The sequence below is a fragment of the Staurois parvus genome, unplaced genomic scaffold, assembly GCF_062004578.1.
Source record: "Staurois parvus isolate SC_StPar_1 unplaced genomic scaffold, SC_StPar_1.0 ptg000747l, whole genome shotgun sequence".
Classification (NCBI taxonomy): domain Eukaryota; kingdom Metazoa; phylum Chordata; class Amphibia; order Anura; family Ranidae; genus Staurois; species Staurois parvus.
Window position 1 is genome coordinate 1,100,683 of NW_028318543.1, and position 15,849 is coordinate 1,116,531.

Below are 15,849 nucleotides of genomic sequence, written 5' to 3' on the forward strand. Positions count from 1 at the left end.
GCATTTCAATTGGGTTGAGGTCAGAACTCTGACTGGGCCACTCCAGAAGGCGTATTCTGTGCTGTTGCAGCGTTTGTTTTGTTTAATTACTTGTATGCTTTGGGTCATTGTCCTGTTGCATCACCCATCCTCTGCGGAGCTTCAGTTGGCAGACAGATGGTCGTACGTTTTCCTGCAAAATGTTTTGATAAACTCTGGAATTCATTTTCCCATCAATGACAACAATCCGTCCAGGCCCTGAGGCAGCAAAGCAGCCCCAAACCATGATGCTCCCTCCGCCATGTTTCACAGTGGGGATGAGGTTTTGATGTTGGTGTGCTGTGCCTTTTTTTCTCCACACATAGTGTTGTGTGTTCTTCCCAAACAACTCAATCTTGTTTCATCTGTCCACAGTATATTTTGCCAGTAGTGCTGTGGAACATCCAGGTGCTCTTTTGCAAACTTCAAACGTGCTGCAATATTCTTTTTGGACAGCAATGGCTTCCTCCGTGGTGTCCTCCCATGTACTCCATTCTTGTTTAATGTTTTCCTTATTGTAGATGTGTCAACAAAAATGTTAGCATGTGCCAGAGATTTCTGTAGGTCTTTAGCTGACACTCTGGGATTCTTCTTTACCTCATGCAGCATTCTGCGCTGTGCTCTTGCAGTCATTTTTACAGGACGACCACGCCTAGGGAGAGTAGCAACAGTGCTAAACTTTCTCCATTTGTAGACAGTCTGTCTTACCGTGGACACATGAACATCAAGGCTCAAGGAGATACTTTTGTAACCCTTTCCAGCTTCATGCAAGTCAACAATTCTTGATGGTAGGTCTTCTGAGAGCTCTTTTCTGCGAGGCATGGTTCACATCAGACAGTGCTTCTTGAAACCAATAAACCCAAAACAGGTGTGTGTTTTTAAGGGCAGGACAGCTGTCAGCAACACATCCAATATCATCACACTGATTGGAATCAAGGTTGGCTCACTCCTGGCTCCAATTAGCTCTGGGAGAAGTCATTAAGCTAGGGCCTCACATACTTTTTCCTCCCTGCACTGTGAATGTTTACATGTTATGTGCAATTAAACCATGGCAACATCCAATGTTTGTGTAGTATTATGTTCAGCAGACTGTGTTCTTCTATTGTTGTGACTTTGATGACGTTCAGAGCACATTTTATGCCCAATTCATGCAAAACTCCACGTAATCCCAAGGGGTTCACATACTTTTTCTTGCAACTGTATTACATACAACATAGCACAGAAAATGCAGTGATCAGGGGTGAGTAAGATACAGCCCAGCATGCAGTGTGCAGGGGTCAGGACTATATCACATACAACATAACACAGATAATGCGGTGGTCAGGAGTAAGGAGGGTACAACCTAGCGTGCAGTGTGCAGTGGTCAGGAGTATATCACACACAATGTAGAACAGATAATGTAGTGATCAGGGGTGAGTAAGATACAGCCCAGCATGTAGTGTGCAGTGGTCAAGAGTATATCATATACAACGTAGCACAGACAATGCGGTGGTCAGGAGTAGATCACATACAATGTAGCACAGATAATGCAGTGTGCAGTGGTCAGGAGTATATCACATACAATGTAGAACAGATAATGTAGTGATCAGGGGTGAGTAAGATACAGCCCAGCATGCAGTGTGCAGTGGTCAGGAGTATATCACATACAACATAGCACAGATAATGCGGTGGTCAGGAGTATATCACATACAACGTAGCACAGATAATGCGGTGGTCAGGAGTATATCACATACAACATAGCACAGATAATGCAGTGGTCAGGAGTATATCACATACAATGTAGCACAGATAATGCAGTGGTCAGGAGTATATCACATACAACGTAGCACAGATAATGCAGTGGTCAGGAGTATATCACATACAACATAGCACAGATAATGCAGTGGTCAGGAGTACATAACATACAGCAGGCTAAGGTAAGGAGTACTATATGTAACAAACATACAATATAGAGTGCAGTGGCCGGGGATATGTAATGCACAGCACTCCTGTGACGTCACTAGTAACACACGAGAAAAAAGCTTTGTGTATGAATGTTGTCTGTAGAGGATTAGAGGGGATTCAAATGGAAGTTGAAGGCTGAGGGGAGGGGGGGGATATTGAGCTCATAGATGGATTTTGAATATTGATCTTCCTATTACAGAATGTTTTTTCTTTCTATATACCTATTGAAGTTGTATCAATATTTGAAGAAAATTAAATATGCATTTGATTTATATGAGCCGGCGCCATTCTTTAATGAATTTGGAGAATTTGTGTATTACTACAAAATAACAAATCGGATACATAAGGAGAGAACTGTGATTTCTAATGATGTGGGGAATTTTACACCCTGGGGGCCAGAAGATCAGCAATTACAAATGAATATTAAATCCATAACATGGAAGTTGGGCGATGAAGTAAGTCCAGAATATAAACTTGGCTGGATAATAATGATTCAGCCAGATTATTTTTGTGTTACAATATTTTTTTTATTGAATGAGTTTTATACAATCCAATTACAAAACCACACAACGTTAATTATACAAGATGATTACAGTATATTGCCAAAAGTATTGGGCCCGCCCCTCCAAATCATGTGATTCAGGTGTTCCAATCCCCTCCATGGACACAGGTGTATACAATCAAGCCCCTAGGCATGCAGACTTCTTCTACAAACATTGGTGAAAGAATAGGTCGCTCTCAGGAGCTCAGTGACTCCAAGCGTGGTCCCGTGATAGGTGGCCACCTGTGCAATAAGTCCATCCGTGGCATTACCTGGATACTAAATATTCCACGCTCAACTGTTAGTGGGATTATAACAAAGTGGAAGCAACTGGGAACAACAGCCACTCAGCCACCAAGTGGTAGGCCACGTCACATGACAGGGCGGGGTCAGCGCATGCTGAAGCGCACAGTGCGCAGAAGTCACCAACTGTCTGCAGAGTCAATAGCTGAAGACCTCCAAACTTGGTGTGGCCTTCAGATGAGCCCAACAACAGTGCGTAGAGAGCTTCATGGAATGGGTTTCCATGGCCGAGAAGCTGCATCCAAGCCTTACATCACCAAGTGCAATGCAAAGCGCCAGATGCTGTGGTTTAAAGCACGCCACCACTGGACTCTAGAGCAGTGGAGGTGTGTTCTCTGGAGTGCCCAATCACACTTCTCTGTCAAGCAATCCAATGGATGTGTCTGGGTTTGGTGGTTGCCAGGAAAACGGTACTTGCCTAAGTGCATTGTGCCAAGTGTAAAGTTTGGTGGAGGGCGTATTATGGTGTGGGATTGTTTTTCAGGGGTTGGGCTTGGCCCCCTAGTTCCAGTGAAGGGAACTCTTAAGGTGAGAGTAACATTTTGGACAATTTCATGCTCCCAACTTTGTGGGAAGAGTTTGGGGATGGCCCCTTCCTGTTCCAACATGACTGCGCACCAGTGCACAAAGCAAGGTCCATAAAGACATGGAGGAGCCAGTTTGGGGTGGAGGAACTTGACTGGCCTGCACAGAGTCCTGACCTCAACCCCATAGAACACCTTTGAGATGAATTAGAGCTGAGACTGCGAGCCAGGCCTCCTCCCCCGACATCAGTGCCTGACCTGACAAATGTACTTCTGGAAGAATGGTCCAACCTTCCCATAGACACCCTCCTAAACCTTGTGGACGGCCTTCCCAGAAGAGTTGAAGCTGTTATAGCTGCAAAGGGCGGGGCTAGCTCAATATTGAACCCTACGGACTGAGACTGGGGGGCCATCAAAGGTCATGTGCGTGGAAAGGGCAGGGCCAACTCAATATTGAACCCTATGGACTAAGACTGGGGGGGCATTAAAGGTCATGTGAGTGGGAAGGGTGGGGCCAACTCAATATTGAACCCTACAGACTAAGACTGGGAGGCCATTAAAGGTCATGGGTGTGGAAAGGCCGGCGGCCCAATACTTTTAGCAATATAGCCTATCTTGACATAGGGATCAAAACAAGCATACAGACATGAGTACAGTTTTTCTCAGCAGTTTGCATCTCTTGGCACAAATGGTGAAATGTTGGAATTTATACTGATCGAGTGTTTTATGATCATATGAAGCCATTTATTATCACATAGTTGTTTGGCTCCTTTTTTAAATTATAATGATAAACAGAAATAAACAGAGCAGCCCGTATTTCTCCTGAGGTGACCTGGGGGGGATTCTTTGTATCTCGAACAATTCTTCTGGCAGTTATGGCTGCAATCTTTCTTGGTCTACCTGATCTTGGCTTGGTATCAAGAGATCCCCAAACTTTACACTTCTTAATAAGTAATTGAACAGTGCTGACTGGCATATTAAAGGCTTTGGATATCTTTGTATATCCTTTTCCATCTTTATAAAGTCCCATTACCTTGTTATTCAGGTCTTTTCCTGCTCCCCATGCCTCAGTATCTAGCCTGCTCAGTGCATCCACGTGAGAGCTAACAAACTTGCTATTTACACACAGACACTAATTGCAATTTAAAAACTCACATTGGAAAATGAACTTTTAACCACTTCCCGACCGGCCGTTGTATATAAATGGCCGGACGGTGGCACTGCAGGGTCGGGTGGGCGTTTATAAATGGCCTCCCCGCACCCTGCTTGTGCGCGCTCCCCGGGAGTGTGCAGCATCGCAATCCGGTGCCCGCTGTGTCCTCCGGACACAGTGAAACACCGATCGTCGGACAGGACCTCTGTACGAGGTCCCGATCATGTGATCACTGATTGGCCAATCAGTGATCACATGCAAAGTAGTAAGCAAGATGTCACTTCTGACATCATTGTTTACTACGTGTGAAATCTGGTAATGATCACAGAGGTCACATGGTACAAGGCTATTCACAACAGCCTTGTACCATGTGACAAGCTGTGACCAATCACAGCTCACTCAGTAGTTCTCAATGGCTGCAAGAAAGCAGACAGAGAGAAAGAGAAAGGATTTACATCCTATATGGGTGTAAAAGCAATCAGTGTAAAAAAAAAAATCTTCATCACCCCCCAAAAGTAGTACAGTGTCACCATGGTGACAATGTACTGCTAGGTGACAGTATGTAAAAAAAAATAAAAAAAAAAATTATAATATAAAAAAAAAAAAAATGTAAAAAAAAATGTTTAAAAATCATAATTTTTGGTTATAAACTAATTTGGCTTATTTTTTATTTTACTAAAAAGATAACGGAATACATTTTGGCCAATATTTATGATGAAATAATATTTATTTGCAAAATTTTATAGGAAAAACTTTTTTTTCTAAATTTTTGGACATTTTCATTTACATAGCAAAAAAAATAAAAATCCCAGCGGTGAATAAATACCACCAAAATAAAGTTTTATCTGTCTTAAAAAAATGGTAAAAAATTAATTTGGGTACAGTGTTGCATGACCGCGCAATGGTCATTCAAAGTGTGATATCGCTGAAAGCTGAAAATTGCCCTGGTCAGGAAGGGGGCGAAAGTGTCCGGACTGGAAGGGGTTAATGGACATTTTCCCCTGTGTGTGTCACCTTGATCGTATGATCACTATCCTTAAATAAAAGACAGTATTTTTGGCGCAGTAGTCATATTTTCAATATAATTGCCAAAATGTCATGATTTCTGCCAGGATATGCAAACTTTTGAGAAACACTGTACATCAAATTGCCACAAGTAATTGTATTGTTCTTAAGTCGAGTTTCCACAAACGTGCTGCACGTTACTTTTCAGGGGGCTCTGTGTGTTCTATACATCTTCAGAGGTTTGGCAACAATTGAGGTAAAGTACCCCATCCAAAGTGTTTTATTGGGGGAGGCCTCTACCAAGGGAGTACTACTCCAGCTTTTGCCGAGGCAAGAAAAATGACTCAAAAATAAGGACCCAAAAGTAGGGAGATACTAAGAAAGAAGAAGTTTCCAGAGTAGGGAGAGTAGGGAAAAGGGAATGGGAGGAAGGGATCAGGATAAAGAGTAGGAATTGGGTTGGTTTGAATACCTATGCATGAAGAGAATCCTCAAACCACAGTCTATGGAGTGGTAAACCATGTATAATGTCTCACCGAAATCACCTCCAAAATAATTAGATATTAATGGATACCCAACCTTTTTTCATGGTTACCCAACCTTCTTTTCATGGATACCCAACCTCTTTTCATGGATACCCAACCTTCTTTTCATGGATACCCAACCTTCTTTTCATGGATACCCAACCTTCTTTTCATGGATACCCAACCTCTTTTCATGGATACCCAACCTTCTTTTCAGGGATACCCAACCTTCTTTTCAGGGATACCCAACCTTCTTTTCAGGGATACCCAACCTTCTTTTCATGGATACCCAACCTTCTTTTCATGGATACCCAACCTTTTTTTCATGGATACCCAACCTATTTTCACACGGGCTTTCCATTTTTCATCAGTTCAGTCGCACTTTTTTTTTTTTTTCAAAATCGGAGCTAAACGGATCAAGACTTCACTTTTTACCTCTGTTTTCATATCCGTTTACATCCATTTTACATGAGTTTTTTCATCCATTTACATCCGTTTACATACCTCTTTCATCCGTTTACATCTGTTCTTTATCTGCTTACATCTGTTTACATCCATTTTTTATCCTTTAACATCCATTAAATGGAGTTTTCTTCTGTTCAAAAAAACGAATGTTAACAGATGCGGACATTGTTGGATGTAAACAGATGATCATCCATTTACATCCGCAAGTCCACAGAAATACATGGGTGTCCATTTTTCATCTATAAATGGACAGATGAAAAACGGACATTCGGAACACCCATGTGAAAGGACCCTGAATGTTTTGACTGTGTTATGTAAGCTAGCTGCCAGCTTTTCATTTATTAAGTACCGAGGTATTTTTTGTTTTACCTGTTATTTTTTTCATTATTTCGGGCTTTCTTTGTTAATATTAAAATACAGAAGTAATCCATTATCATTCATCACCAAATGATAGGTCCAATGAATCCTGAACAAAACAAGGTACAATGTACCCGGATCAGGGGCGGACTGACCATTTGGAAACTCGGGCTCTGCCCGAGGGCCCGGGGTCAGTAGGGGGCCCCATGAGATGCCCCTGGTACCTTTTTCATAGGCTTTTTTGAGTTTGGGCAAGGACACAGGGGCCCCATGTTCCCCTATTTCCCGGGGTCCCCATGAGTTGTCAGTCCGCCCTGACCCGGATACACTAAATGACTTGCACATTTTTAGCTTGACATGCCGAAATGGAAAATCTGCATTCGGGCATCGAGATGTGTTTTACCTCTGGGTATTAAGGGGTTAAAACAAATGCATGAGCAAGACTGATTTGCAGGGAGTGTTTGGTGAAAGTCATATTTACCGCTCTAGAAATATACCCTCCATATATAGCCTCATGGAGTATAATGGACCTCACAAACTAATAATAATAATATTAATATCTGATTTCAGGTTCCGGTATCTCGATGCTCAGATCCCTGTTTACCCGGCAGCAGAAAAAAGTTTGGATCTTCAATTCATAAATGTTGCTATGAGTGTTCCCCGTGTCCGGAAGGAGAGATATCCAACATTTCCGGTAGAGTTTGTATTTGTTAGCAAGTTACCATTGGACTGGGCAGAAGTAGGTAAAGTGTGTGTCAGGAAAAATAAACCTGCATAGTACATCTCTACGATGTATTCAGATTTCCTCACATTTTCATTCTTTAAAGTGACATTAAACCTTCATTTTTTTTTTACTAAAATAACAAAAAATAGCTTGCTTCCGAGCTGCCTTATCTGCATACATTGACACAGAGCGGGTGGCTTGGCCCCACCACCCACTGGCTTGGCCAATGACTCCTGCTGATATCAATATGCCCAAGGAGTTTGGAGACATCAGCAAGAGCCGCTGCTCTCATGCCCGTCGCTGGATTGGACCGGGCTCAGGTAAGTATAGGGGGGGGGGCTGAGGGGATCCTGCAGCACAGAATGTTTTTTCACCTTAATGCATTACGGTGAAAAACCTTTAGAACGACTTTAAAGAAGATAAAGAAAGATGCTGATCTTTGCTGATGCTGATGTTGATCTTGGTGAAAAATGGTGAAAGGTCTGGGGGGGGATAAAACATACAGTATCAAGAGCAACTTCAGGAACTTCACATGTCCAGTCTGGAGGAAAGACGGGAAAGGGGAGACACGGCAGAAACCTTTAAATACATCAAGGGGGAGAATAAGGATTAGGAGGGCAGGATTTCCAACACAAAACCAAAACCAAGAACACGAGGACATGACCTCCAACTAACTGAGGAATGTTCAAAACTCATCTCAGAAAGTATTATTTCACTGAAAGAGTAGTTGATGCCGGGAATAAACTTCCAGCAGAGGCAGTGAGCCGGTCACCAGTTAATAGCTGCAAACATGCCTGGGACAAGCAGAGATCTATACAGAAAAAAGTTAAAAAACAAAAACAAGAACCCCCCCTCTCAAAAAAAACACAAATGGAAGACTCGATGGACCACTCAATCTATTTCTGCCATCACTTTTCTGTGTTTCTATATTTCTTTCCTGCCAGAAATGCACTCAGATCCTAAATCCAAGTCACAATTTACAGAAGCAATATCATTATTCTTTTTCAGAAAAGTTCCACATTTTTCGGCATAAAGTCTATTTTTATTTGCAGTCGGTGACTTTGCCTAGGCTAAGATATCATTACTCTGCTGCAGGCAGGAGGCTTCACTGATTCATACCTTTCAGTTCATCTATCTATCTATCTATCTATCTATCTATCTATCTATCTATCTATCTATTATCTATCTATTATCTATCTATCTATCTATCTATCTATCTATCTATCTATCTATCTATTATCTATCTATCTATCTATCTATCTATCTATCTATCTATCTATTATCTATCTATCTATCTATCTATCTGTCTATCTATCTATCAATCAATCATAACATTTCAATATTTTATAGTGAGGTAATATATTCTATTTTATTTCCTCTCCCACAATGCACTGATGGAAATCCCATTGATAGCTGGGAGACAACACAAGACAATTCATTTCCTCAGAAGCTCTGACCCCGATGCTCATTGTGTTTGTATTTGTCTTCCTGCAGACAGTGAAAACTGCATGAAATGTCCTGATGAAGAATGGCCAAATGAGAAGAAGGATCGGTGTGTTCCAAGAGTGGTGGAATTTCTCTCCTACACTGATGACACCATTGTTGCAGTATTTTCAGCCGTCTCCATCCTCTGTTGTCTTCTGACTGGTTTAATATTGAGGATATTTATACATTACCGGGACACCCCCATTGTTAAAGCCAATAACCGGAACCTGAGCTATCTTCTCCTGGTCTCCATCATGCTGAGCTTCCTCTGTGTCTTCTTGTTCCTCGGCCATCCAGTAGATGTAACCTGCATGCTGCGTGTCACCTCTTTTGGTGTCATCTTCTCAGTTGCCGTCTCTTCTCTACTTGCCAAAAGTATCATGGTGTGTATTGCTTTTAAAGCCACCAAGCCTGGGAGTCCTTGGAGGAAATGGATGGGAACCAAACTGCCCAATTGTATCATTTGTGTCTTCTCACTGGTCCAAGTCATAATCTGTGTCACTTGGTTGTCTATTTCTCCTCCCTTCCAGGATCAGGACATTCACTCTTATCAGGGGAAGATCATCATTCAGTGTAATGAGGGTTCAGTTATCGGCTTCTACTCAGTCCTGGGATATATGGGGCTTCTGGCAGCTGTGAGCTTCATTATAGCTTTTATAGCCAGGACATTACCGGACAGTTTTAATGAGGCCAAGTACATCACCTTCAGCATGCTGGTGTTCTGCAGTGTCTGGATTGCCATGATCCCGGCCCATCTGAGCACCAGAGGGAAATACATGGTGGCTGTGGAGGTTTTTGCCATAATGGCCTCAAGTTCTGGACTTCTTGGCTGTATATTCTTCCCAAAATGTTACATAATTCTGTTCAGACTTGACCTGAATACAAGAACAGTTGTCCGCTAATATGTGAGGAACAACACTGGGTTACCTGTAGTTATAGAATTATCTCTATTACTGTTCATTTTAGTATTTTTCTAGTGTATTGAGAATGAACATTGTATAGAAAACATTTAATACTTACTGTACTTCTCTGGTGGATGGTCCGTTTAATTTTTGCTCTGGACACCGTTGGTATCAGACACTTTGGGTTTGTTGAAAACCATGTCCCCTGCTGGGTGTAGTGGTTCCTCCCACCGGATATTACATCACTACAGAACAACGAAGTCACTTCGTGAGGAGGAACCACAGTGAACAGAGGGGGACAAAGTATCTAATACTTCGTAAAGTGTCAGATACAAGAGACACCCATTACTCTTCAAGAGAGGGAAGATTTCACTCACCACCTTCCTGGAAGATAAATATTATATACTGTATGTTCTTGTATAACCTGATTGTTATATGATATACATAGTGTCAGGGTCACTTTAATTATATTGTATATGAATGTATCCTGCTATATTAATAAATACAATTTGCTTTGGGCAATTTAAAATCATTTTTAATATTAGGTAAAGTTGATAGGAGCTCAGTAAGTTCACATTTTATGCTGACTTCATTTTAAAGAATATTTTCTCTGTAGGACTTAATAAAAGAATATTTCCCCATGTATACTTTTTTCTTTAAACTGCTGCCAAAAAGGAGTATTTGGCTTCCCCATACAATGCTGGAGGGACAACACTCCTACCCCAGACCTAGCTGAAAGGCTAAGCCAGTTACTGGTCCAGGCTCCTGGAAATGGGGAAACGGGTGTAATCTACCTTCTCGAGGGCCTCTGGATTTTTTGGGATCTCCTAAACTCTGCACAGCCAGGCAACACACATTTTCCACCCTTTCTTCTAAACTAAGTAAAACAGTCCTTGAGCTTGGTTTTGTTGTTTTTATTACGGGTTAACAACTTGGATAGGGTCTAGGCATATATGGGATGCCCAAGGACCCGTACAACTTCAGAGGACAACTTCTTAGCAAAAATGGACAAAAACAGCAACAGTCTTAGTAAGGATCACTGGGTCCCTTTGGGTTTTCCTGGACAATGGATTCCAAGATCCACAGTAAAGTAGTCCCAGTGAGAACTAGTTGGATATTGCACCTGCCCTCCCTCTCCCTTTCATGCCTGGCTTTTCCCCTGCTAACAGGCTGTATTTCCTAGCAGACGGTGCGACACTAGAGCTTCTTTTGCCTGTAGGTAGCCCCTCCCTCTGCTGGGGCCCCCTCCCAGACTCCATACTCCAGAACCTTCCTTCACTCTGTCTTCCACCTGACTCCCCTGTTGTTCTGGCTCTTTCACATTTAAGGACTGTCCTAATCACTAAGCCAGGTCTCCTGCCTTGGCATTTTCCAGATTCCCTCAAACATGCAATTCCAGGCCTCCTCACCTTCTTCACCCCTCTTCTAGAAATTTCCATCATTTCTAGAAGGGTGGGAGGGCTCCAGAAGCCCTGACCAGTAGAGCCTGCCAACCTGCCCTGAGGTAACCTCACTGCCTCATTTTCAGGCTGGCGCATCCTAGGCGTCTTGCAAGTCCCAGACTAGCACACAAAAAAATCCTATCTAACTAGAAGGCTCTACAAAGGTAACAGGAGTGCTGAACAAACTGCACTCCTGCGATCCATAGAAGAAGACAAACTAGCCTTGGCTGTACTTCTCTTTTAAGTGAGGCCCTATCAACACAAAAAATTAAACAATATACTAGAAAAGAAATGCAAACACAAAAATACTCCCCTTCTGAATCAAAAGCCAGAAGAAAAGAAAGCAATGCAATACAAAATATTGATACTTGCCTGGCAGAGGTGATGGCTACAAGGAATGCCACCTAGGTGAGAGTAGAGAGAGGTGTGGCTCTAATGGGTTACAAAGACCATTTCTGAAGGCCAGAAAGAACCAGATTTCCATGGATGACCATTTGGGTACTCGGGCACTGCCCAAGGGCTCAGGGTCAGTAGGGGGCCCATGAGATGCCCCTGGTACCTTTCATAGGATTTTTTGGGTGTGGTTTGAGTGTGGGCAAGGACACAGGAGCCCCATGATCCCCTATTGCCTGGGGGTCCCATGAGTTGTCAGTTCACCCCTGTGCTGGACCAAGTGTCTGTGGTCAGGTGGACCTTCCTGCTTACCACATGATCAAGTGACTTGGAAATATTACCTGCCACATGATAGTGGAGGGCAGGGGTGGTCTTATGGGATAGAAAAAAAAAGGTAGATACAGAGAAATCTACCAAAAGGACCATATAACTGAATCTCCGGGGCATAAATTGGCAGATGAATCAATATCTCAATGATTTATTAATTTTCATGAATTTTTACTTTTTTACACCCGGAGATCCTGTTTTGCTTCCTGTTAATCTTGAATGAGTTGTGTTGGGTTTTGGTTGCCCAGAGCTATTGCAGAGTTGTGATTATTCACCTCTGGCTCATTTAATTGATATGGGTCACCATGATCCTACAGTCCCACTGATAGGACCCCCTCAGGTGGAGGATACATACAGTCCCACTGATAGGACCCCCTCAGGTGGAGGATACATACAGTCCCACTGATAGGACACCCTCAGGTGGAGGATACATACAGTCCCACTGATAGGACACCCTCGGGTGGAGGATACATACAGTCTCACTGATAGGACACCCTCAGGTGGAGGCTACATACAGTCCCACCGATAGGACACCCTGAGGTGCAGAATACGTACAGTCCCACTGATAGGACACCCTCAGGTGGAGGATGCATACAGTCCCACTGATAGGACCCCCTGAGGTGGAGAATACGTACAGTCCCACTGATAGGACCCCCTCAGGTGGAGGATACGTACAGTCCCACTGATAGGACACCCTCAGGTGGAGCATACATACAGTCCCACCGATAGGACACCCTCAGGTGGAGGATACATACAGTCCCACTGATAGGACCCCCTCAGGTGGAGGATACATACAGTCCCACTGAGAGGACCCCCTCAGGTGGAGGATACATACAGTCCCACTGATAGGAGACCCTCAGGTGGAGGATACATACAGTCCCACCGATAGGACCCCCTCAGGTGGAGGATACATACAGTCCCACCGATAGGACACCCTCAGGTGGAGGATACATATAGGCCCACCGATAGGACACCCTCAGGTGGAGGATACATACAGTCCCACCGATAGGACACCCTCAGGTGGAGGATACATATAGGCCCACCGATAGGACACCCTCAGGTGGAGGATACATACAGTCCCACCGATAGGACACCCTCAGGTGGAGGATACATACAGTCCCACCGATAGGACCCCCTCAGGTGGAGGATACATACAGTCTCACCGATAGGACACCCTCAGGTGGAGGATACATACAGTCCCACCGATAGGACCCCCTCAGGTGGAGGATACATACAGTCTCACCGATAGGACACCCTCAGGTGGAGGATACATACAGTCCCACCGATAGGACACCCTCAGGTGGAGGATACATACAGTCCCACCGATAGGACCCCCTCAGGTGGAGGATACATACAGTCTCACCGATAGGACACCCTCAGGTGGAGGATACATACAGTCCCACCGATAGGACCCCCTCAGGTGGAGGATACATACAGTCTCACCGATAGGACACCCTCAGGTGGAGGATACATACAGTCCCACCGATAGGACACCCTCAGGTGGAGGATACATACAGTCCCACCGATAGGACCCCCTCAGGTGGAGGATACATACAGTCTCACCGATAGGACACCCTCAGGTGGAGGATACATACAGTCCCACCGATAGGACCCCCTCAGGTGGAGGATACATACAGTCTCACCGATAGGACACCCTCAGGTGGAGGATACATACAGTCCCACTGATAGGACACCCTCAGGTGGAGGATACATACAGTCCCACTGATAGGACACCCTCAGGCGGAGGATACATACAGTCCCACTGATAGGACCCCCTCAGGTGGAGGATACATACAGTCCCACCGATAGGACCCCCTCAGGTGGAGGATACATACAGTCCCACCGATAGGACACCCTCAGGTGGAGGATACATACAGTCCCACCGATAGGACCCCCTCAGGTGGAGGATACATACAGTCTCACCGATAGGACACCCTCAGGTGGAGGATACATACAGTCCCACTGATAGGACACCCTCAGGTGGAGGATACATACAGTCCCACCGATAGGACCCCCTCAGGTGGAGGATACATACAGTCCCACTGATAGGACACCCTCAGGTGGAGGATACATACAGTCCCACTGATAGGACACCCTCAGGTGGAGGATACATACAGTCCCACCGATAGGACCCCCTCAGGTGGAGGATACATACAGTCTCACCGATAGGACACCCTCAGGTGGAGGATACATACAGTCCCACTGATAGGACACCCTCAGGTGGAGGATACATACAGTCCCACTGATAGGACACCCTCAGGCGGAGGATACATACAGTCCCACTGATAGGACACCCTCAGGCGGAGGATACATAGTCTCCAATGCAAAATGAATGCTTTGATATATCACAGTATGAGATGTATGAATGTGTGAGACGTCTAGACAAGCTTTTTGGTACAAAGGCAAGGTTGTCTTGTTTTTTATGGTGGTGGAAGATGGTTCATTACTTGTTATAGTTTTTTGTATAGATTTGTAAATTTATTAACATTTTTTTCTAATTCTTTATTGTGTTTGATTAATGAATCTGTAATTTATGCCCCGGAGGATCAGTGATATGGCCCTTGTGGTGGATTTCTCTGTATCTCCCTCTGTTTTCTCTATGCTGTATCTTGGCCATAGAGCCCCACTGTATATATTTTTGTTTTGGTCAGTGGGCGGTTGGCTGAGGGTAAACATTTGGTACCCAGTTTATGAAGTTCCCATCTTTTCTAATTTTTTATGTGGCCTTATGGGAGAAGAATAGGGATGAGCCGACATTTTGGTCCGAATTTAGATTTGGACCGAACTGTGGCTGTTTGGACAATCATCCTAATGTCTGAACTTTTGCCCATTCAGCCCCCAATCAGCAGGAGCCAAACATCATATGCAAGCGGTATTTGTACCACTACAATACTTTTATCCTGGAGTTGGGCTTTAAGTTCGGATACTTTTTTGTCTGTGGATTGCATAAAAAAATAATTTTTGCAAAGCAATATCAGCAAAAAAGGGTTTTTGTCCGATTAAAAGTGATATATATATATACTGTATTACTTAGATAGTGATTAATCAATGTGAGAGTTGAAGTGGTTAAACCTATAAAAGAAAAGTATTTGTCCCTGTAGATCGGGGTAGGCAACATATGAGAGGTGGACATCTACCTGAACAATATGAAAGAGATCAAAGATCGCCAGGGTTCAGTGCTTTTACAAGAAAAAAAAATGAACTCGCAAGGCCTAGCTAAATAGTAAAGAAAATGTAGGAAAATATAATAAAACAAATGTCAATGTAAAAATACAAACGTAGCCTACCTTATAAATGAACAGTATCAGTCAGAAGGGCAGTGGATGGTGTCAGTAGAGCAGTGGATGGTGTCAGTCAGAAGGGCAATGGATGGTGTCAGTAGGGCAGAGGTTGTTGTCAGTCAGTAGAGCAGTGGATGGTGTCAGTCAGAAGAGCAATGGATGGTGTCAATAGGGCAGAGGTTGTTGTCAGTCAGTAGAGCAGTGGATGGTGTCAGTAAGTAGGGCAATGAATGGTGTTAATAGGGCAGAGGTTATTGTCAGTTAGTAGAGCAGTGGATGGTGTCAGTCATTAGGGCAATGGATGGTGTCAGTAGGGCAGAGATTGTTGTCAGTCAGTAGAGCAGTGGATGGTGTCAGTAGAGCAGTGGATGATGTCAGGCATTAGGGCAATGGATGGTGTCAGTAGGGCAGAGGTTATTGTCAGTCAGTAGACCAGTGGATGGCATCAGTAGAGCAGTGGA

General features: G+C 43.8%; 1 protein-coding gene across 1 annotated transcript; it reads left to right on the forward strand.

Moving 5' to 3' along the window:
- The first annotated feature begins 2,183 nt into the window (after positions 1 to 2,183).
- Positions 2,184 to 9,945, forward strand: LOC149445072 (vomeronasal type-2 receptor 26-like). The gene is made up of 3 exons (XM_089654235.1): positions 2,184 to 2,417; positions 7,405 to 7,528; positions 9,053 to 9,945. The coding sequence occupies exons 1-3, from the start codon at positions 2,379 to 2,381 to the stop codon at positions 9,943 to 9,945; spliced, it is 1,056 nt and encodes a 351-aa protein (XP_089510361.1). The 5' UTR covers positions 2,184 to 2,378.
- The last annotated feature ends 5,904 nt before the right edge of the window (positions 9,946 to 15,849 follow it).